This window comes from Chaetodon auriga, chromosome 4 (genome assembly GCF_051107435.1).
Source record: "Chaetodon auriga isolate fChaAug3 chromosome 4, fChaAug3.hap1, whole genome shotgun sequence".
Taxonomy (NCBI): Eukaryota; Metazoa; Chordata; class Actinopteri; order Chaetodontiformes; family Chaetodontidae; genus Chaetodon; species Chaetodon auriga.
In genome coordinates this window covers 4,656,121-4,680,321 of record NC_135077.1, presented here as the reverse complement: position 1 = coordinate 4,680,321, position 24,201 = coordinate 4,656,121, and the positions used below count along the sequence as shown (strand labels likewise).

At 43.4% G+C, this 24,201-nt stretch overlaps 1 protein-coding gene across 3 annotated transcripts in view; it reads right to left on the bottom strand.

Moving 5' to 3' along the window:
• Positions 1-24,201, bottom strand: part of rhbdl3 (rhomboid, veinlet-like 3 (Drosophila)) — a 58,794-nt gene that overhangs the window by 12,259 nt on the left and 22,334 nt on the right. For 2 of the 3 annotated variants that reach the window (XM_076728640.1, XM_076728641.1), the window contains exons 4-6: positions 12,707-12,865; positions 6,042-6,266; positions 5,119-5,267 (exon numbers count right to left, since the gene is read on the bottom strand). In XM_076728640.1, the coding sequence (XP_076584755.1) occupies positions 5,119-5,267; positions 6,042-6,266; positions 12,707-12,865 (533 nt within the window). Of the gene's footprint in view, positions 1-5,118; positions 5,268-6,041; positions 6,267-12,706; positions 12,866-16,512; positions 16,588-24,201 lie in introns of those variants that run through there. The other variant, XM_076728642.1, reaches the window with a different exon arrangement.

Genomic DNA, 24,201 nt, shown 5'->3' with positions numbered 1-24,201 from the left:
AATAAGAGAAATGTAATAATAATATAAAAATGAATCATTCATTAAGAGACAGCTGTAGTTAATTTGGTATTAGTCGTTGATGCTAACACCTGGACTAACCTCAGTGTTAGCCTTATTCACCCTTAAGGGCTTTATGAGTCTGAAATACAGTGACATAAAATTCAGACTGGAGAACACATTGTACAAATGCAGCTCGACGGAGTCAAACGTGCTCGCAGAGTTTAGTCTTCGTGTGCTCTGAGGAAAGACGCTGCATTCGACGACAGGCTGTCAGCACCACCTCCACTGAACTGCTGTGGTGGAGAGAAACTCTGAGAGGCTGCCACTAATAATTATTTAATCATTGAGCAATCTATTTATATTTTCTATTGATCATGTAGACCATTAAATGCAAAAATAGTCAGAATCAACAGGTTGCGAGAGCCTAAACTGACATCTTCAAATGTCAATCCCAAGCATGTTCAATACAAGGACACACGGAAAAGACACAAATCTTCATATTTAAGAAGCTGGAACCAACAAATATTTACCATTTGCGCTTGAATAAACAAATGAAATAACTAATCAGCTATTTCAAATTGTTTCTAATTAATTTTCTGTTGGTCAGCTGTTTAATTAATCAAACTGTCTGTGTGTGTTGATGCCAGTACAGATGATAAAATGGTCTTGCTTCATAATTTGAGCATGTCAATCCCGTTTTAAAAGCTTGTTCAGTAGCAGTTTAATGCAATTCTTACTTTTTCATTGAGTCTTCTAAACATTGCAAAACAATTGTCTCCAAACACTTTTTTCAATCCATGATGCACTCATTTAGACTCTTAGACAAACCGGCAATCACGAGCAGTTTGAAAACAGCTTATTTCCATGCCAGTAAAAAGCTCCATTTGTGCAGACATGGATATGATAATACACTTTGTTCGGGCGGCATGCTTCCATTCCCTCCCGTGGGTGAGGTGTCAGATGATTGACAGGAAACACACTCAACTCTGGCACCATACAATGATAAAACAGAAACTGTGACAAAATCAAATTCTGGGTTTATGGAAGTTGTTTTCCTCACTGTGCAAGAGTGAAAGGCAGCAAATGGCTTCTTCTGAAAGCAAGAAAACCAGATATCTCACTCTCTACTGACTGCACAGACATGACCAGAAATTAAGCGACGCAGACGACTTGCACAAGTAAAAATATAATAATAATAACCTGCCTGTCTCAGATAGTGACGATACTCAGATCAGTCACTGAGTGGAGGTGCGTGCAATGTGTGGTTTGTATTATTAACATTATTAAGACGTTATCAACAGCCGGTTTTCTCCAAGACCATATTATTATGCTTCCTCACGGACACACACACACACGCACACACACACACACACACACACACACACACACAGAACATCTGCTCCTTCATCAAACAACACTGTCTTGGCTATCAACAGATAATCATCAACACACTCCAGTGCACTCAAACATTACATATGAAAACAGACACACACACACACACACACACACACACACACACACACACACACACACACACACGCATTGCACGATAACAGATAAAAGAGGTGCAAATGTACCCAAGTCTGCTCACAGCATGTGTTTCATTGTGACGTCTATAAGCAAGGGACAGCTTTGCACACACATGCACAACCACACACACAAACACAAACACACTGTGCCCTTCACGGCCAGGAAGTCCTTCCAGCCAAACCTCAGTCAGCAGGACGGACACATTCAGATGTCACAGCAGAATCCAAAAGGACAGCAAGCTAGCATAATCTGGCCTCTCAGCCTGCTCTCTCTCCCTCATAATCTTCATCACTGTCTCGCCTCCCTCGTCTGTTCTCTCTCTGCGTCTGAATTATAGCGTCATCTCCGTTTCACATATGCTGAAAGAGAGGCGACAGGATGGAAGTGAGAGACAGAGACACGTCTCTCGTTTTTTAAGCCCCATTCGACAGTTTGGCAAACTGAACCGCTGAACGCTGTTTGTCCTGTCGGGGCATTCTGAAAACAAATACATAAAATAAGCTCAACATCAAACAGCTTCTACTTCCCAAAAATGAATGCAAACATTCCCCAAACAAACAAACGCACACTCTCTCTCTCTCTCTCTCTCTCTCTCTCACACACACACACACACACACACACACACACACACACACACACACACACACTCCCCTACCCCCCTAACTCCCCCAACACAGACAGGAAAAACCAAGACACAGCCAATAATCTATTTAGTTTGAAACAACCCAGCCACCTCAACCACAATGCCGACAGAGAGGATCGTTCCAGTGATCACAGAGACAATGGGGGATATTGATTGGCTCAGGGAGGCCTGTCCAAACGCAGAAGGACAACTCCACTCCAGATAACAGCGGCTATCTATTTCTATACTGCTAATGAGGCTGTGAGGGATGGGCAGATTTTGCGGATACCCGCGAGACTTCCTATTGTGTCCAGATGACCATGGTCGTTCAGGGTGCTCAACAACAGCACTGCTTAATCTTTTTCCCTTTTTTTTTTATCACTGGTTCACAAACTACAGCCGAGCTGAACAATTAGTTCATTTTTCTGCCCCATTCAAGCTCTGAACTCAGTGAAACCTCAATTTACGTTTCAGCCGCATCAACTTGATGAAAAGACTGTGCTGCATTTATGAAGAGAAAGGAAAAGAGACACAATTTGGACAGTCTTTCATCCAAGAAACATGAAAGAAGTAGGGTCCTGGTGTATCAACATTCAGCCAGCACGGATTGTACAGCAACAGTATCATTTATGAGAAGTGGACAACAGCGGGACAAACGCGACCGGAAAGAAATCTTTTTAAGATGCAAAATGTTTAGAGTCACAGTTAAATCTTGCAGGAAGATGATCTTCCTCAAGTTTTCACAGCTACTACAGGCACACACACACACACACACACACACACACACACACACACACAGGGAGGGAGGAGGGAAAAGAGAACGAGTCTGCATAACACTCTACTGAAGGATGTTTTGGGGCCAATATTTACACTCTGTTTTGGTGTAGAGAATTGGGAAGGATCAGTCTAACTGAGCTGTTGATGGGATTACATGGTTTATAGATGTGTGAAAGAGAGAATGTGTGCGTGTGTGTGTGTGTGTGTGCGTGCGTGCGTGCAGGCACAAAAGGTTTTCAAAAGGCAGTGTCACTGTTAGCGATTATGAGCAGCGAGCACTCAGTCGCAGACAGCACAGTGATGTCAGCACGGGTGGATCAGTGGATCAGGGTGCACACAGTGTGGTGCTTTTTAATTCCCGTCCTTGACCTTTGTTAAAGGTCATTCCATCGCTGCGTTAGTAACGTTTGGCATTTATCTGGAATTAGAGAATATGTTAAGGATTTTTTTCCCTAGAAAGAAAAGAACTGGAGCGCTTTAATTGTCGTAGGACCCACGTGAGCCGTCACATGCACGAGGCTCCAAACTTCACCTCCTCGTATGATATGGAGGGCAGAGACATTGAGAAATGCGTCTCCATGTGCCTTCTAACGTAGGTCTCTCCCAGTGGCTCTGGTGTCAGCATTACAAACGGGAGCTAATCAGTTAATCACAAATGTCCTTTGACACACAAATCTGCAAAATCTACTTGACTAAATGAAATTAAAGCCACAAAATGCACGCGATAAAGATCTAACAAAGGTCAATCATCAAGGTCATCATCATCAGTCATCAGTGTGTCGTGTTTTTCTCGTAGTTTGGAAAACTGTGGGTTCAACTCAACTCTTTAATATATCCCCACCAGCTTGTCTTGACACATGGAGCAGACACTGAGAGGAAGGCAGCTCACAGAATCAGCAGTGACTGGAAAACCACAGTTAATGAGATTTCACTTGACTGGAACCGGCGGTCAGTGTCAGAGATGACGAGGCACGTTAGGACACAACGTAAGAGCACGAGCAGGGCTAACTAACCACACACAGGAATGATCAAAGAACAGAACCACGCTAATAATTAAACAATTTCCACATAAAATCAGACACATTGGTAGACTGAACATTTCTCTGTCAGACTGGATTCATTCCAACAGCCACTTCCCCTGAGGACCTCGGTCATTTCTCCATGTTCCTGTGTAATCAGCGCCTGTTAAACAGCCCACCTCCATCCCTTTACCCTTCCATTCGTCCCTTCTAGTTCATCTTTTAACCACACACTATCATCCCCGCTGCCTCTCTCCCCAACGGCACCTCCAGGTCCTCCTAATTAAATTACCATTTTATTAGTTCTCACTATTGTCTGAGACTACATTTACCCAGAAGGGTAATTACACCTGGATGACCTGGCCTGAACTGACAATAAAATATGTCTTTAGTGCAGAGGAGAGGAGAGGAGAGGAGAGGAGAGGAGAGGAGAGGAGAGGAGAGGAGAGGAGAGGAGAGGCTGTAGGCTGCAAAACTACTATGTTAGGTTTTATCAAATTATCTGTCAAGTCAATATTTAGTGGTTCCTTTTAGCAGACGATTGTGATTATGGAGACAAATGTTCCCCACACTCAGATATGAGAGCAGCATTGCAGCATGTACACATGACACCAATAATCTAATAATAATCGCTCAATTAAGAACTCACTTAAGTTTTGGACATGATTATTTGGCACTTGCTTTGTTTTGTAACTTCTCATACAGTCAATTCATGATCTGCATCCAAAGCAGCTCAGAGAGCATCATCTGTCCAGCTCCTCCTCTTGCTTATGTGCATTTTTCCTTCATGACTGAAAAGCATCGAATTGCTTTTACTCAGTTTGTTTCAGTGAAAATGAATTGCACGGCGTATTTTTGCTAATAAAATTGATACCTAACAAGCTCTGACTCTGATTTTTTTTAAAGGTTATAAACTTGAACCACCCGAGGCATCTCAGATATGCAGTACCTGTAGTTCACATTTATCAATACGTAATTTCGCCTATCGCAACACTGACGTGCACAAACTGTAAAGGATGAGTTCAGGTCATGCAAAATGTGTCATTGAGGCATTTCCAGCATCACAAATCTGGCTGCTGACAGTCACAGAAACACTCAACTGTGTCCACGGGAACTGCGGCGTGGCCTAATGCTCGTAATTAGAAATCCGATGGCGAGATGTGAACTCACCCAGTGTGCATGAAAATGTAGCTGAGGTACCTCCAGGCCTGGGCTCGGAGCTGGGGGTGGTACGGTAAAGGACTCTTCAGGAAAGATGGGCTGGACACCTGCAGGACCAAGCGGTCCAGCTGGAAGCCATAATACATGAACACGGCTACCTGGGAGAGCACAGATGGGCAAATACAGAATGAAAATAAAATATCTGCAACACCAATAACTTGAATATTCTGAAACCTGTGTCGTTTACATCCGTATTTACATCAGCTCTCAGCTTCTCTCCGGCCGTTTGCTGGTACGTTGCTGTATGTTTTCACAGGTCATATCATGACTGACTGTCAGTTATTGAGGTAGATAATTTGACTAGAACATCTGTAAAGTCAGTGATGTCAGATGAGATTGTTTCGCACAACCAAACATGCAGAGGCCATAACAGATTGCAGATACATGCAGAAAATGATTGGACTGCACTTTTTCTAACAAACTTTAGGCATTCATGTTTATATGATATGAAAGAAGTCAGTACACTTTCTCTGCCTTGATGACTGAACACATAGTTCAAGGTATGCTTACTTTTCATTGGAATAACAGAGCCAGGAAAAATATCATTTGGCAAAATTACGGTATCATGACAATTAAATTAGACTAAAACCAAAACTGAGTTCCACTGACTACATCTAAGACAAATGATGAAGACTATAATGCGACCTAAAACGAACCACCCTGGACAATTCATCCTCTTCCTCGTGTTGTGTGGATTGCATGCTCTACATATTTGCTGTTTACATCCCCGTGCTTGTGCGCGTACATGTGTATGAGCCTGCTATTCAGGACATGGCTGTGTATTAGCAGCAGTCAAAAACCCCACAGTGCACTTTTAATAAGGGAAGGTTTGGATCAAACAGTATGTTGGTCTCATGCTGCCAACAATGTACCTCAGCAATGGTGATAGCCAGGATGAGCCAGGGTGGAGGACAGTAGGTGTAGCTGTCAAAGTACCACTTGCGGTCGACCTCGCGGGGCAGCGTCTCGTAGGCGACGTGTCGGACCAGCCGCTGGGACAGCCCCAAGCCTACCTCATCTCTGAGACTGCAGCCTTTGAGCTGCCGGCTCCCCTGCAGGATGGCCCTCCGGAAACTGTTGGAGCGTTTGTTACTCATCTGGAGAGAGGAGGGAGGAGGAGAGGAAAGTGATGAAGGTGGGAGACAGTGGGAGAACAGAGAGGGAAGGAGAGAGGGGTGAGAGACAGGTCAGAGAGTTTCACTGCTTTATCGACGCTCGTGCAGCAGGTTTTTACTTTCATGAGCAACCTGGAAACATGCAAATGAGCTGTTTCATTTAACACGTGAGCACTTCAAGATACTTCAGTTTGTAAAGTATATTCCCAAACTGCTTCATGTACATCTGGAGAATCAGCACACTCTGGGTACAGGCTACACACACACGCACGCACGCACGCACGCACGCACGCACGCACGCACGCACGCACGCACGCACGCACGCACGCACGCACGCACGCACACTGGCACGTTTCCATCGCTGTCAGGGGCATTACATAGATTTACATTCATTTCCCGGAGACTTACTCTGACCGCCACCATAACCATGACAAACCCGAACATTAAGCCAAGTCTTCATCCTAAAATCTAACGTCTGCGTTATGGGACTCGTGTTTTGTCCCCATAAGAATGTCAAATGTCTACAGTGACAGCTTTATGGCCCGACATGAGTAAAACACAGGTCCTCACACACACACACACACACGCACACACACCAATTCTCCTCACTCCAGCGGACTGACAGACCCCTCCCACTTCACCATGGCAACAGAATGCCTGTATCATCACCTAGCAACCACCAAACCCTTCTCTGCATCTTCTCGAGTTGATTGACAGACATAAGCAGATATTACTGTACAAAGATAATAACACATATATATTATATACTGTATTTAATTATATAAACATACTAATTATATACCTCACTACATATTGATATATTCTGTTGTATATTATGCTTTCCTTATGATTAGACTACACTTTATTATACCATAACCTTGCTCTACTGTTAGGCTTTATTACTACCTGTCGCATATACTGTATCTCACATCCCATACTATATCTTCATTTACCATATTATACAGTATTAATTTAATATGTTTCAGAGATCTTTTCATCATATTCTATATTAGGTTAACATAATGTCTCTAATAATGCAGACAAGCACTACATACCATTACTCAATCATACCATATATTAGTCTGGTGTCACTGCTAACATGAACTTGCTGACTCTGCTGCTATTAATTAAGAAATCTCTACCATGTCATTTTTATATCCTATTGCTCCTGTGAAGTTAATATCTTTTATTCTATTATCATTTCAGTTTTATGTACCTCTTATTATGTCTTGTGTTCATTCTCTATTCATCTGTCTTTGCCCACTCGGGATCAATAAAGATTTATCTTCTCTTATATACTGTATGTCCATTTATTTATAGGTGGGGACCTCACAAGACTTTCATCACTCAGAACATTCAGTGATGGAGGATCCTGTCAGCCAGTGTAATTTTTTTTTTAAACCTGACAAAATGACTTTTCTGCTCGGGTTTAAAAAGCACTGTCTGCCACAGAGAAGATCCTTAACTTCAACATGTTGAAATCATTCATAGACCTCGCTTGAGGTCTGACATCAGTAATGCTTCAGATAGAGAATCTGTGATTGAATGACAGGAAAATGTCCTTGACGTTTAGATGCAGAAATAACGAAAGCACGTGCATTTATTCCTCATCCCACAGCAACAGCTGAAAATGCAGTTAAGAAAAGTGGGAAAAATTGTTGCAAAGGTTTCAGCTGCTGGTTTGGGAATCAGGTGATCTTTTTATGAAGCAATGAAGCAACACTGACATTGCATGAACGTGTTAAATATATTTTACATTCAACACACCATGTCAGTGAATATGATAAGAAACACACGTATAGAGGGAACAACAGAACAGGAAATATTACTGATACTCATACGAGTTTGTATCAACTAAAATGTCAAATCCAAAGGAGAAAAATAAACGCTGTTCAAGGTTTGACTTTGTCACTGTTAAGAGCAGCTGACGCAAACAAAGAAAAAAAAAAAAAAAGGGCCATGTCTTTGCATCGATGTGAAACAGCTTCTGGTTTATGTGGCAGCCCCATCGCTGCTGTCTCCGAGCTTTGTGCCTTTTATTGCACTCGCTGTGTGTTTTTTTAAGATTCACCATGGAGATGCAATGAGTCCTGTCCCACTTCTCTGCCATAGTCTGCTTACCTCTCTGTCTGTCTCCCTCTTTCTCTCCTTCCTCAATCTCTTCCTTACTCTGCTGCAAATTGGATAAATGTAATGCGGCAATAAAAGTGTAAGAAAAGGTGGCTAGCTGCTGCGACTTCAAAAGCTACAACTTTGAAAGTGTTGCCTGAGTACTGAAGCTGTGATTGATGTTTATTAAAGCACAAGAAAAGCCTTATCAGAGAAATGAGGAACATTTTCATTTGAAGATAGCCGACATATTTATCTGCGAACGACTTGGAAATAAAGGTACGTATCACACATTGGTTTCAAACACAGCAAAGAGGAAATGCTGATAAGAAGAAGACAGATGTAAAATCAGAATATCAATAAAATCTCTGTGAGCCGTTGGCTGTTGGTTCTTCTGGTACTGTTTAATGGGACATTTAGTGTCTCTGCATGGATCGCTGTTTGGTGATAAGCTTCAGAAAAAGCCAATTATTTCAGCCTTGATGTTAGGCACAGAGAGTGGTGGGAAAATGATTACGGGTTACCATGGCCACTTCCAGACCACACAACACACACACACACACACACACACACACACACACACACACACACACACACACGCAAACACAGACCTCCCCCAGGCTACATGAAGACAGTCAATTCTTCCTGTGAAGTGACTGCAATTCCTCTCCTCTTTGTATGGCACAAAAGAAAGAATGACGTTCTGTCTGTTTACCCACTGGCGAGGGGAGAAGGGAGAGGGGAAGAGAGGAGGTGAAGGGTACAAATGGGTGTTCGGCCAGCAAGAGACAATTTCACAGTCTGCTCAATGGAAAGCACAGTCAGAGGAGAAGGACAGGGCAGAGACAGAGAGGGAGGAACAGATGGATAAGACAGAGGAGGACAGATGGAAAAAGGAGGCAGAGGATGAAAGAGGGAGCAAAATCAAAGCTGTATTAGCTTTATCACAGAAATACATGAAACATACGTGGACACCTGAGCAATACACCCCTTATGTCCCCGTGGGCATTATCATGCTGCTGTAACAGCCTCCATTCTTCTGAGAAGCTTTCCAGAAGATTGTGGATCCAGGCTGCAGGGGTTCGCTCCCATTCAGCAACAACAGCAAACAGCGCTGCATTAACAAAAATGCATTCGACGATCCAGGAAGCCCAGTTTTAACAACAGATCCACGAGTTACAACCATTTTATCCTTTGTCACAACAATCAGCAGCGAAGCTTTAGACATGCAGCCTTCACTGTGATCCACCAGGGATGTGTATTTGTGCCTATCTGATTGGCCAACGCAGCGCCCAGCTAGACGATGCTGGATTACCTTGTGGTGACAGTGGAACCAGTTTTTGTTGTTTTTTTAAAGAAATGTTTGGCACCTTCTGCCAGCTGACAGCAGAGATGACAAGTAACGAGGGGAGAGAGAAATGATGAACAAAATGCAACAAAGGTCCCGACTCGAGACTCCCGCCAGACTCGAACCAGCGATTCATGGTTAGCGCCTTAACTCCTGGGCCAGGACGCCTCCACATTCAAGTTTTTTGCCAAACAACCTAATGTGTTTTTGTCAGGTCCCTCTGTGTTGGCAAACAGAGGGACCCATTCATATAAGGAAGGGGTCTGTGTTTTTCCACGCAGAGTGCAGCTCAAAACATTAGAAAGAGGAGGGGCGTCCGCATAGTTTTGAGTTTGTGTATCTGTAGCAGGCGTACACAAGCCAAAACAGGACATACTACATGAGTGCATCTGTAAGCACTGCCACAAATCCATCATGGTCATTCCACCATCTCATCACAGAGAGGTTCAGCGTTTTCTGTAGATATTTTGCGAAGTATGAACTTATTACTGAGCCAGTTTCTACCCAGGACAATTGTAGTGTGATGAATGCATGCATGAGAGAGAGCCAGACAGAAGGAGATGAATCGACAGAAAGAAGAAGGAGAAAGGCACCGATAAGGGAGAAGCAGCTGAGAGCTTGTGCGCCGGCAGAGAGACCGAGGGAGACGGTACAGAGTGCGAGAAGATGGAGGGAGGAAGAGGTTAGAGAGGGAGTGAGCGGTGATTTGAACGCCGACTGTGACGGAGCAGTGAGCAGGCAATTACTGACAATCACATTGATGGAAGAGCTGCGGTACAGAGGAGAGATGGCGCGACAAATAAACCCCTCACAGTTTGTCTCTGTCTGTCCCGGCCTCCTCCTCTAATTCTACTCCTCATTTTTCTTTCCTCCCTTCTGTGAAGGGCTGGAGAGAGAGAAATATAGCAGCAGAAAGCAGCCGATTAAGAATTACAGCTCTCTCTCAACTTCCCTTTGACCCTTTGAGCTTCATCTTCGAGACCATTAATGACATACCTCGCATTCCTTTCAATATCGGTATCATATTTACAACCTTTTTCACAGAAGTGTGGGTTCACATGTGCAGAAATGCTTATAAATAACACTTAACATTAAGCCTTGAACAGCTGGCTCATTTCTCACCCGCTTTTCCTTTCAGACAGTATAACCTTTAACCAAAAGTAGTACTATCTGAAGTGCTCATTCCAAAACAAACCATTATTTTCTTGTCGTTTATTCTCTTGCTGGTTTTTAATAGAAGAAGCTAAAGCAAAAAATGACTAAGACACTAAGGAGCCCACAGCGGTGGGATCGATTAAATGATTATCTTTCTGCAGGTCAGCTGATTTATCAAATAGTCTTTTCAGCACATTATTTATTACCGTTATCATGAATACGTGTCACTTCATGTGTCGATTAATGGATATAGTTTAGTGTATAAAATGTCAGAAAAGAGTGAGAAATTAACATTCTCAAGAAAATCTTCACATTTGATTTAAAGGAACGAGCAAAAGTTTGGCATTTTGCTTGATAATTGAACTAATCAACTCATGTAATCTAAGCTTATTGTTCCACCACTTATTTATTCATTGCACGGTATATTACCATAATCATGAATACGTGTCACTGCTTTCCTCGCTGCCTGTATCCCTCTCTGTGTTTGGCCTCTGTTGTTCTGTTGCTGCCTCTATGAATGTATAAAACATTGAGGGGGTGGACACAATAGCCACTGAGAAAAAAAAAGTGAATGTACACGCACAAACATTGGCACCCCATTCCTCTGTGTCCCACTTCCAGTTGCACAACATGACCCGTAGCCTGTCACATGGCACGAATGCACCAATTGGAAACCAGCAGCGAAAGGCCCTTTTGACATTTTTCCAAGATTCCTACAGGCCTCATTCCTCACCCACTGTATCAGACAATAAACAGCTCTGAAGAACAAGAGAGAAAAGGGGAGATGGACAAGCTCACATTCACAGACAACAATGAATTCCCTGAAGTTTCAACAGACACACACACACACATACACACACACCGCTCCATCCGTCAGCCACCCAGTAGTTATTGTGTACCACACAACTACTCCCACTCCAAGACCACTCCACACTGTCTCGGGTCAGCAGTTCAGCCTCCCACGAGGAGCAACAGCAAGACAGCGGAAAACAGAAAATGAGAAGGTTATGAGGCAGTGAGCACAGCTGGAGATGCTTGAGTGAGACCTTGGACAATCAGCAGCAGGCTGCTGTTTGAAGGTGAAGCTGAAAGTGGGGCAAGGTGAGCGTTAAGAGGGGAATTTATCACCAGGCTGAAAGTCATTTCCTTTTAGGAAGCCTCTCCACCTTGTAGCTGAGGTGATCTTGGAATATGGCTTTTGGGGCTGGATGTGAAAATGGGGAAAAAAAAGTTTGATATGTGACAAAAGTTTTACCACGTCACTATGAAGTCACTAAGGAGTCAAGAAGCAAGCCAAGACAAAATCCTAACCTTTCAACTTCTTTGAAATTTGTGTTACTTTCAAATAAACTCAAAAATAAACTTGAAAGGCAAAAATCATTCTGAGTCTTTACAGTCAAACAGGATGATCTGACGCATCGTTGTGCAGGCCTGCACTGCATGAACCTTAACTTTTCTCCCTGCTTGTAGAACACCATTATCTGACGATGGATTGATCAGTATTAGGAAGTACAGCCATCATCAGGAACACGACGAGCTGATTCGATGCATATCGTTTGTAATCGAGTCAAAAGGTCCAAAGTCCAAAGTCAACGTGGAGTCGTGAGTCTTGTTAGAGTTTCCCATTTCTGCATTTTCCAGCATAAATTTCACCACAGCTTGCAAGAACATATTGGATATAGCACTGATACTGAAATGAACATCTAAACATAGATTTAAGGACGCACAGTGAGGTAAGAGGTGCCAATGAAGCGCTGGTTTCTGCTGAACATTGATGTCAGCATGCCAGTAAAGGGTTAAAACATCTCACCAGGTTGACAAAGTCTTGGTAGCAGATCTTTCCATCGGCGTTGCCATCGGCGAGGGCCAGCAGGACCTCCAGCTTGTGGGGGTCAAGCTCAGAGCCATGGGTTGCCAGAAGGTCCCTGAACCGCTCTGTACTGATGAAGCCCGAATTCTCCGGGTCATACTGTGAATGAACACATAGACGAAGCAAAAAGTGCTCAGAACTACATGTAATGTCTCTAACTGCATGAAAGTGGAGGAGCAAATGGAAGAGAATAGACACAAAGACACATCTCTGCTTGAGTCAAAGCAAACATGGCCGACAGTAGATTACAAGCACAACACACATGCAGCATATAAATAAGCAGCAGATACAAATAAACATGTTAGAGGTTCATGAGCGGTTTATAACCCCCCAGCGCATAATTTTCTATGCAGCCCAACATCAAAAGCTCAAAAACCCATCAGCAGCGGTTTAGCGTCTTATAAAAGAGCCATAATTGCTTCAGAAAGGCCCAACTGTTGAGAGGCAGCAGTAACTTTTAACAGCTTTGGATTTCACTTTGAAATGACACTGAGTGCTGCATTTAACCACAGGCTGTTTCTGTTTTGTTTTTTGTTTTTTTTGCTTATTCACAGTCAGAACAGAGGAGGCTTTCAAATGCATTTGAAAAACACCAGATATTCTGACACAACCAAAGATATTTTACAGAGTTGGAAACCCAAAAGAGCTTTGATTGCTTGAGCACTTGAATGCGAAAAGAGCTCGGCACTTCTCTCCAGCTTGTCATCTTGGTCCCACATGCTCTTTTCTTGCCTTTGCACTCAGTAGCTCGGGGTTCCAAATCTTAGATGGCACTTTAGAAGGAAACCGCTACTTAAAAATATCCATATTGTTTGTGTTTCATGTTGTGAACTACAGCCAAGAGAGCTAGAAGCTATAAAGGAGGCGTGCTGATTCCCGAGAGGAGAGCAGAGTCACTTATTATAGTCTTCTCTGTTTCTAAAGGAATAAAATGCCTGTAATTCTGCCTGGATTTCCTAAAAATCAAGCTCCTCTTGATCCCTGAAAAGAAGGATGAAACAGGAAAAACAGCTGTGTGACAGTATTTGTCTGTTCAAGTGAGGATAAACTGGCCTAGAATATATGACAATCCAGCACGTAATGTTTGAGCTGAACTGTCAGCTTGTTTGCGGATGCAGACAGAAGACAGTTACTCCCTCTCCGCCTCTAGCCTGTGCGTGTGTGTGAGTGTGTGCGTGTGCGTATGTACAGTATCTGTGTGCGTCTTTGCATCTGCATATTTACAAATTTGCGTATGTGAGCGTAACCATGTCTGTGTGTGTAAATACGGCGCAGTCGTGCATAAAGATGTGACATTTCAGATATCCATGAGCCGCCTGCCAGATTCCAACACCCCTGAACCAGAAATAGTGACTTGCGTGTGTGTGTGTGTGTGTGTGTGTGTGTGTGTGTGTGTTAGCCATATGCCGGTGTTGGCAGACACTGAGTAAAGCCAGGCTGGCAGCAGGTGCTCATGTTGTTTTTCTCCATATTACCTAACAGTGACAATGCTTTTTTTTTTTTTCCTCTGCTGTTGAAGCCGCAGTTCACCTCACTTTCCACTCAGCGCCATCTTTGAGATTTGGCTGTAATAATCATGCATATTCACACTTGGCCTGAACTCATTTTGTGCAGCTCCTGCGGCTGCAGTTTATTATATGGCAGAGAGTAACTCTTCAGAGGCGTGCAGATGGGACGATAACACACACGTAGAAGTCAGTCAGAAGAAGTGAACGTGCCTCCATCAACGCACCCCCGTCACTGCTGTTACTGGAGCAGACAATGAGGGAATCCTTCAGAGTGCAAGAAGGCACATTGGGGAGAAGGACAGAGGGAATATTTTCTCAAGAGTGTGACATTCATGATGACGTTTGTGACACAGATGTGACCTTGCATTGTGTTGAATGGAGGCAATGTGTTAGAGAACTGCTCAGAAATCTGGAATTGATTTGTTCAACAAAAGCAATAAGTGCTAGAGGGATCAAGATAAGAAAGGTATAAATAAGAAGGTCATCTCTTGCCTCCGAGTGAGCTCTGTGTGGGTTTATGATCTGACAAAGGTCTTCATGACCAACAGCAGAGATTACACCTGATAAGTGCTCAAACTCATTCAGTGAAGTAAAGTAAGCACTATAACACACACTAACCCAATGAGCAAACATAGCATGATTTCAGCAGTGACATACCAAGAAAACTATAAAAGAATGAAGAGTCATTATGTCATAATACCAACTTTCTAACGCTCTGCTTGGTGCCGCACGTCGGTGCCAGTTCTATTGCAGATGAATGGAGATTAAGCACATGAAAAGCCAACGTATTTACATCACATGCCCTTTGATCCAGAAATGCCTCCACGAAATGGAAAAACACACTGCAGAGAATAGCTACTGACTGATTTTTCCAAACCAGCCATTCGTTTATTTGCTGTTGTATTTGCTTTCATAATTCTGAATGAAACAATCTCTACCATGATAACATCAACCTGCGCTGTGATCCCATTCGGCTGGTGTCCTGCTGTGGCTAATCTACCTAACGCCTGGTCACCATATTAAAACTATTACATTACATAACATTAGCTAATGGGCTCAGAGTAAATTTAGTTATCACAGTTCAGCCAACTTACTAAAGTTAGTTTGTTACTATCTTCAATCACACACGGATAAGAAGCTCCAGTCTGTTCTAAATGTAGCATAATGTTACCACAACCTGCAGGCAAGTTATGTGTTGAATCAACATGCAAATCAAATGAACTGTACTTTGAAAACAAGTGAAACATAACTAAATACAGCTCAGTAACAACAAACCCACAGTGATAACCTGTGAAACTGAGGGGAGAGACATGAAGGAGAGGTCTGCTCATTCACCACAACTCTAACTGAGCTCAAAGCTTTCAAGTATGGCACCATGTCTGCAATACTTTCAGCCACTTTGACTTATGGCTGTCTCAGCTAGATTGCATCTGGACTACACACAAGACTGTGACATATCCGCTGTGGGAGGTGTGACAGTGATGTGAGTTACATCCTATTTTGGTGCCGCCACATGCTCACTTAGGCTGCAGTCCATTGCAAGCTGGAAGTCAATAGCTCCAAGTCGGTATTCCCGGCTTCCAGTCTAAATGCGTCCCGGTGCATCTGCTCAGGGAAACATGGACGCCCACAGCAAAGACTTCTATCAAGCACAAATCTACTGAATGGAAATGGCAACGACAACGTTTCACAACACAGACGCTACATAAAGTAAAAACTGTGTTTATGTCGGCGATCACTCAACAAACATATTGGAGCAATATTAATGCATTGTAATGTGTTTTAATGAGAAAAGGCAAACTGAGGATCACCAGTGTAACCTGACCAGACGCCAGTGATTGAGTTATGACAACCAGTCTGAATGTGTGCAATCTGCCTCATGGCATCAGACAGAGGGAGAAGAGGAGGAAGGAGGTGCTGCAGACATAATTTACGTATTCCTAAACTAGAGAGTATTCTTAAAATGACATTTGCATTTTAACAAAACCATTTTGTTTCTTCAAAGGCAAACAAATAAGAGTTAACTCCAGAATATGATTAAACTTGCACTGCTGAGTCCAACATACTCAAAACACTACTCAGTTCCTGTACACATAACAACATAACACACCAAAACATCTCTCTCTATGTCACTCTCTCTTTCTCTCTCTCTCTCTCTTCCACACACACGCGCACACACGCACGCACACACACATTGGATGCATAAAATGGGAACTCTACTTCACAGAAAGAACCAACCTTCACTTGCAGTAAATCAGCCAGTTTCTGCCGAAGACATTTTGTCATGATGAAGTAACGTCAGCCAGCACCAGCCTCACCACTCGGTGTGTGTGAGCGAAACAATGTGTTGTGTGTGTGTGTGTGTGTGTGTGTGTGTGTGTGCGCCTGTCATATTGTTTGTCCCGGGGTTATTTCTAACCAGGACTAAAGGATTACAGTCCAATCCAAGACCCTCAACTCACACCTCCCCCATCTTTTTCTCTCAAGTACACACACACACACACACACACACACACACACATCCCTAAAATCCCAGTCAGCCTCCACTCACCCTCCTCGCTCCGCCCCACACAGAACACCCCCTCATCCTACATTCATCCCTCTCTCCTTCACTCTCTCCCTTCACTTTCTCTCTCCAAAGTGAACAAGTGGGCTCCCTCAGAAGAAAAAATAAATAGTTCAATAAATTTGCCCGTTATCACTTTTACTGTCACTCCCAGACGCAGGCTGCCATACGTTAATTTCCTCACACACACAAACACTCCGTCACTCCTCTCTGTGACACCACAGGCTTCTAATAGTTGAGTGAGCACCCTCTGAAGCCCACAGGCTGGCTGCTGGGGGTGGAGCAGCAGAGGGACACACACACACACACACACACACACACACACACACACACACACACACACACACACACACTCAACAATGGGCCTCCGATGGCAATTTCATGCAAGGTTTGCCCAATCCCTTCACTCCAATTAGTGATCATTTCCTTCTGATGCAGCCAGAGGTCCATGCAGACAGGACACTGTCTGATACAGGAATGACTCTCCGTCTGAGACTTCACCACTACCTAACAAGTAAAATCTCAGTTGTAGGGCCATTAAGTTCATTATCTATTAAAGGTTTGGTCTATAACCTGTCCAAAAACAGTGAAAAATGCCAATTGTACATTTGTTTTATTCAGATTCTCATTAAGAAAATCAGCAAATATTTACATTTAAGAAGCTGGAACTAGTAAATTATAGGAATTTTCTCTAAATGAAAAGAAATCTTTGATGATTAATCAATTCTGTCTCAGCTGTACTCAGTTGTATTGACTGTGTTACGCTCATTTATCTGTCTTTTATCTATTTATGTACACAGTTAAAAAAAAGGGGGGGTTTCCGATTTTCTGCAGAGTTACTGCAGCATTACTAATACTACATGTACGTACATGTGGATGAGGAGAGGATTTTGGGTAATGCAGTATTTACATATTGATAAGTATTTCGCTCGTGCATTCAGGAACATTCACCAGATTCACTTCCATCCCGGCACATTTTTCATTTTCATAACTAGGTTATCGTCTCTGCTCTATAGGGCTTGTTTTGCAAACAGCGAAGGGTGCGTGATGCAAATCCCTCAGATTAAAATAGGCATACACACACACACAAATCCTGGTGCAGACATAATACCACAAAACATTCACAGCCAATGAGCTTTCGTACTGAGGGGTTCTCAGGAAGCCTGGTGTCAGTGCGGAGGAGAAAAACAGCAGAGAGAGGGAGGGGGAGCGGGGAGTAAAGGAGGGTTGGTACGGGTTATAGTGGGGGGCGGTGCAGATTGGACACAATGCAAGGCTTTTTGTCTTCAGCCTCATTTTCATAAAGCTGAATATTAGGAACAAGAGGGCAGGCGGTTTGTAAGGGTCAGGGAGTTTTATTCAAGTAAAAGTACTCAAGTTTGCACAGAGAGCCTGGAGAAATGAAGCAGCCTGGGCAAACATAAAATCCACAAAATGCTACTCAAAACAGCTTTAAGGGTGAGCGATTGAGTCATCTCAAGACCTTTAGAAAAAGTAAGCAGATACCATATTTTCTGACCATTTAAACTGTCTCGTCCATTTTATTTATACTGCAAAATATCTGGGACAGATTGTCCAGGTTTCTCTCACTTATCTTACTGCTGTTGTATATTTCAAATATATGGCTCCATTCAATCATATTAAGTGACTGGGAAGAAGTCCTCCGCTGTACTTCACTGGGTGATTACAGGATATTCATCATAAACCATCAAATCCCTTCACAGTGAGGAAAAAGAGAAAGGCTTGGCAGGATTTATGAATTTAAGAATTTGTGATCACCTTTACCATTGACTCCCAGCCCTGGCTGACCTCCAGCACTTTTAGTGACCTGACATTTGACCCAGACTGGTGCAGGTCACTGTCCAGGAGCTTTGAGCTGCTGAAGAGCTGTCGTCTGGAACAGCAGACTAAAGGGAAGATGGAGGCTCGGGGTGTGAACGAAGAGAGCTAATTAGGAGAGACAGTGAGTAACTCAATCCTATCCTGGTCTATGGGCAGCTAACTGGTGGCCACCCTCAAATCCTCTTACACCTTCCTCACACACACTGAATCCGTCACACATTGAAGAGCTGATGCAGTGAATGCTGGCATGTGATAATCATGTCGCCTAAGCATGTGCGTGAAAACAGTGCAGGAAAGCAGCAGGACAACGTTTTACTCTCACATGCATAACTTCAAAACACCTTGTAAATCAGCAAAAAAATCAAAACTCTTACCTCTTTTTTAATCTGTAGCTACATTGCTGTGTCTAATTTATGCTGCATAAGCAGAAAATGGTTCCCAAAAAACCTTTGATAACAACATCATCAACATTTCAGGCAGGATGCACCCTGTGAGCTCCGCAGGAAAGCGGCCCACACTGCACCAAGTACACAAAACGTTGGCTTTGATTTGGTATGAAGACCTTCAGCGTGACTCATCCAGTCAGCTACTCTTTATCTTACACTGTCTTCTACGCAATAAAGCAGAAATGCTGTGAAACAAACTGACAGGGCAGGAAACTGAAGCCTTATCCCCTGTAAAGTCATCTATTTTTACACAGGAAAATAATCCAACCAAATAGGCTCATGCAGTAACAGGCATGAAGAAGTCATTCAGCAGCGTAACATGTGTGACCTGTCTCATGGGGGTGCAGTGACACGCAGGGTGTCAACAGGTAGAAATACGATAAAAAGAATAACTAAAGTTGTTCAGTGGCTGTTGTGTGCTTGTGGACAAGGACGCGAAGCAATAAACGCACTTCATAAGACGTAGCTGCTGTCTGAGGGGCCAGGAAAGACTTCTGACTGTCACCGTCTTTAATGATCACATCCTCCAGGCTGAGGCGGTATAGCAGGCATGACCATGGTTAAACAACATGGCAACACGCGTGACGGGACACACTGAGGACACAATAATGTGGTACCTAAGCAACAGGAGCTCCAACAGCCCTTAGGGGACTGTAGGGACATAATGATAGCGGGAAAGGGGACAAAGGAGTGTGTGCGTATGTTTGTGTGTGAGTGTCAGAAATGAAGGATGTAGTTAAGATGCAGGAGATTTACTTTTAGAAGCAATGTTTCATATAAGAAGCATCAGAGAAGAACAAACTCTCTGTTACACTGTGTACATATACAGTGGGTCATTACATCCCTTTATGATTAGTGTGACTAAATTGCACGTCAGGAAAACTCCACATTAAACTACGATTCTGAAAGACGGTGCTCATTTTGAATATTTACTTCATGCTATACACTGTTATTTTGGGTATGAAGCTCAAAAATATATTACTATATTATTGAATCTCTGTATATTATTATTGCTTCCTTCTAGCTAAATAACTGCTGTGGCAGAATCCAGTCAGCACACAGCGTGTCCAGCAGTATAATTACTTACAATCCCCCACAGAGTGAGCCAGGGTGCACCTCTGCGTTGTTGCTATTATAAGGATTGTGCAGCCTCAACCTGCTCCATCTGCTGACCCACAGACAAAACAAGATATTACTGGTAAGATTAGACTTAAGTCTTTTTAGACGCTTTCCATATTGACCATTTTTGCGTTTGATCCATTCCTGTACAGTTGCAATCCTCTAGGATCAGGTTACGACTGTATGAGGTGATAGTGTATCGCACTACACATAAAATCTGTTATGTTGTATGAGGGCAGAGTAGCCAAGACAGTCTAATTACCATTTGCTGACATTATAACAGCCCATTTAATGAGCTGGCAGGGTCTTACTCTCCTAATGGCTTTCCTCTTTTTTTCCCCTTAGTCATAAGGGTTCCCGAGCTGGACAGCAGGCTATTGGCACTGATAGTTTGTCCAGATGAGACTTTGGCAAAAAACCGTAGATATTTCTGACTATAATTAACACTGTAATTAATAAAAAACACACATGCGTGTTGTCTCGATGGAATTAAAATCACTGATCGGCTGTTATATGTAGTACATGGAGTATTACAATCGCCCTCGAGTAATAAATACTATACAAGAGGGACTTCAGAGGCTACGGCAGGGAAAGGAAACAGTGGCAGGCAATTAAGAGCATGCTGGTTAACCAATGAATCAATCAAGACTGACCGAAGAGCTGTGAGGTCCAGGTACACACACACACACACACACACACACACACACACACACACACACACACTTTATATGGATGTACATTATACATCCAGCCATGAAAAGCATTAAAAATGTCCTCTTGGAGTAACGCATTATAAAAGTAACGTATTACAGTAAGCTATTACTTTTATGCATTAACAAAATAATATAATGCAGAAATAATAAGATTTCTGTAATATTATTAAAATTAGTATATACGCATTAACACAAGCTATTAAGGGTTGAGCTATCAGCAATGTCAACCATATAATGATATTGAACACAGAGCTCGACAACACTGTGTACATGTGAATTAAAGCATCTGGGAAGTGATGGCGTCATCCCCTAAATTCACACATGCCCATTATTGCTTTGTGTGATGAGTGCGCCAAAAAACAAAAAATGGTGAGTCCCAGTTTGTTTACATTTGGTTAGCACTGCTTAGCCATGTGCCAGGAATGTGTTAAATGACTAGAAATAAATAATTAAATATCGACTATTGAGTCTTCTCTGGTTTTTGACACATCATCAATGTAGACTTTGTCACTACTTACTGGCCAAGAATGCTTGTTGGAGCATTTGGACTCGTTTTTGCAGGGGGAAAATACCTGTTTTAAAAGATTTCTAGGTTTATAAGGTTTATATTGTGTGTGTTTTCCTGCTGTGACAGCTTGTGGACACACCAGGACACATTAGCACTTCAGCATGAACCCCTTGGTAAGTGGTTTGAGTGATCAGATCCCAGTGCATCTTGGTGGTCTTTTAGACTTATATTTCACCCTGTCCACATAAACAGGGTCACCGTCTGCTTTGAAAAAGGTCTATAAAGAGTTACTTCACACCCATTGCACACCCACATGTCTTTTGCTTGATTCGACCTCTGCTGAGGATCATGCTCACACTGCACCTGACACGTCACTCTCCTGCTAGTTTGTGTCATGTAATCATATACAGACATAAGGTATGTAATATTTCACACACGGGCACAATTATATATAGACGCCTGACATTCAAACTCATGCATGCATGCATGCACACAAAGCCTTCAGACACAGTTACTTTGTTTCCGGTGCTTCCTGCACACAAAGCCAGAGAATCCCCTTGATATGGAGCAATTAGCAGTTCTAATAAAAAGCCAGTCTCGTTAGCGTGGGAGAAGCTCGTTAGTCTCTCCGCTAATTACACTGATGCACCAGGGAGGACAGGCGAGAACCAGGGGCACCTAATTCACCGGCCATCACTCACACACACACTTACACACACTCTGACATAGCAGGTACGATGGAAACACACTCACACACGCTCACCTTCTCATGTTAATCAGGCTTTTCAGTCCGTGCCCTGACACCAGGGATTTTTACTTGTACGATATCTGTCTTGTCTCTATCTCTGTCTCTTTCTCTTCATCTCTCTCTCTCACACACACACACACACTCTTATGTCACAGCTGAAAGAGTACTTTATCAGTGCTATTGGTCACAGTAAGCCGCTCTGTGGTTTTGGGGCTTATCGTGGCCCTGGTGCCGGGGTCCAGACTCGGTCTCATTCAGGAGACTAGTTCAGGTTGAGTAGAGTCGACAGCTTGTCAGCAGGTGGTAGCTCTGAATGGGAGAGGCGGAGGCAGTGATGGAGAGGTGAAAAGTCAAACACTCAGACTGACAGCTGACAACGACCAGAAGACCACAGTCGAGACTGTGGGGCAATCAGATATCAAGGGTGGAAGTCCTTATGTCAGTGAGGGGGTTTTACGTGGTGTGTGAGAGACAGAAGGGGAAGGAGAGTGTCCGTATGCACACAATGTGTCCTTTTAGACTTCTGTCCACACCAAATGTTTCTGTCAGTCCACCACTTTGGTCCAGACAAAAGAAATTACAATCATCAGATGGATTGTCAGAACATTTGGTCCAGATATTCACGGCGACCAAACACCTACAAAACTAATGATGTTCCCATCAGCCTCAGAACTACTTTGTATTAAGTAATACTAAGTGTTAGCATGCTAACGAACACGTCAAAGTCAGCATGTTTGCATGAGTCTGGGGCTTTGTCTGCCCCACTCTGTACAGATGGCAGCTATAATGCAAAATGTTGTTGTTTGTCAACCCAAAGACAGAAGAGAAAGAGGATGAGACGACACGCAGTCGTTCTGATGTATTTGCCCACGTTTACATGAGAGCACCTTGCTTATGGTACAGATAATTCTTTTTAGTAAGAGCAATTTGTAGAAACTGAAAGGTATGTGAAGACTTGCAAACACACACACACACACACACATGCACACAGAAACCGACACTGCGGTCAGTGCAGTTTGTAAGAATAAAGCGTCACACTCACAGAGGTCAATCTGACATGAGCAGGTCTAATCTCTACCACAGTCTGGGTCTGACCTGACAGCTCCCGGCTCGGGCAGGCACTGATGCTGACGGGGTACCGGTCAGCAGCCAGTGGGCTGTTTCATTGTTCTCTGACAGAGAAAGAATTCACAGTTACCCAGACAAAAGCAGCCCTATTCAGAGGGGGAGAAGGAGAAGATGCAGGAATGCTGCAGCATCCAATGGTGCAAACTCAAGAGGGAAACTGTTCTTCTAATTGTGCTCTCTGTTTGTGTGTTTGTCTTCTACCCCTTTGTCCGCACTCACAAAAAAACGACGAGTTCAAGTCGACTTGTGTGACGCTGACATTATATCACTCTCTTCAGTCCGACTGTCACTCAGATTCTCAGTCCTCTTTTCAATTTCATTATCATCAAAGCATCCAAATTGAACTTTGCCTGCATCTCAGCCGGGAACAAATTTCCACCTGGGACAAACACAGACGGGCAGATCCAATTTCCCCTCCCCCACCTCCCTCTGGCCGGCTGGTGTCACTTGACAGCTGAGTGACAGAGCGACAGCGGAGTGGGGATGGATGCAGAAGGGATGTGATGAGCCGCCAAGGTTTCACACCATTAATTACCCAGACATCACCTCTCCCATTGCGGAGGATTCAGCAGGAAAAGGTCAGCCGTCTGGCTTGCATAAAGACCACTCGCCATGCATGTCACGGCCCCCGCTGGCCCAGCCAGTGCTCTGCCCACGTCACGCTTGCGAGACATGACTAATGCCTCAACAAGACTTCTAATAGCCCCCAAAATGCCACAGCAGTGCCTGTTAACACAGCCATAAAGAACACCCAGACTTGGAGGCTAAGGCCAAGGCCACCGGCAAGAGAGGGAAGGGAGGGGAGGACTGGAGGGAGGACAGAGGAAGAAAAGGAGGAGTGGGCAGAAAACAAGGGG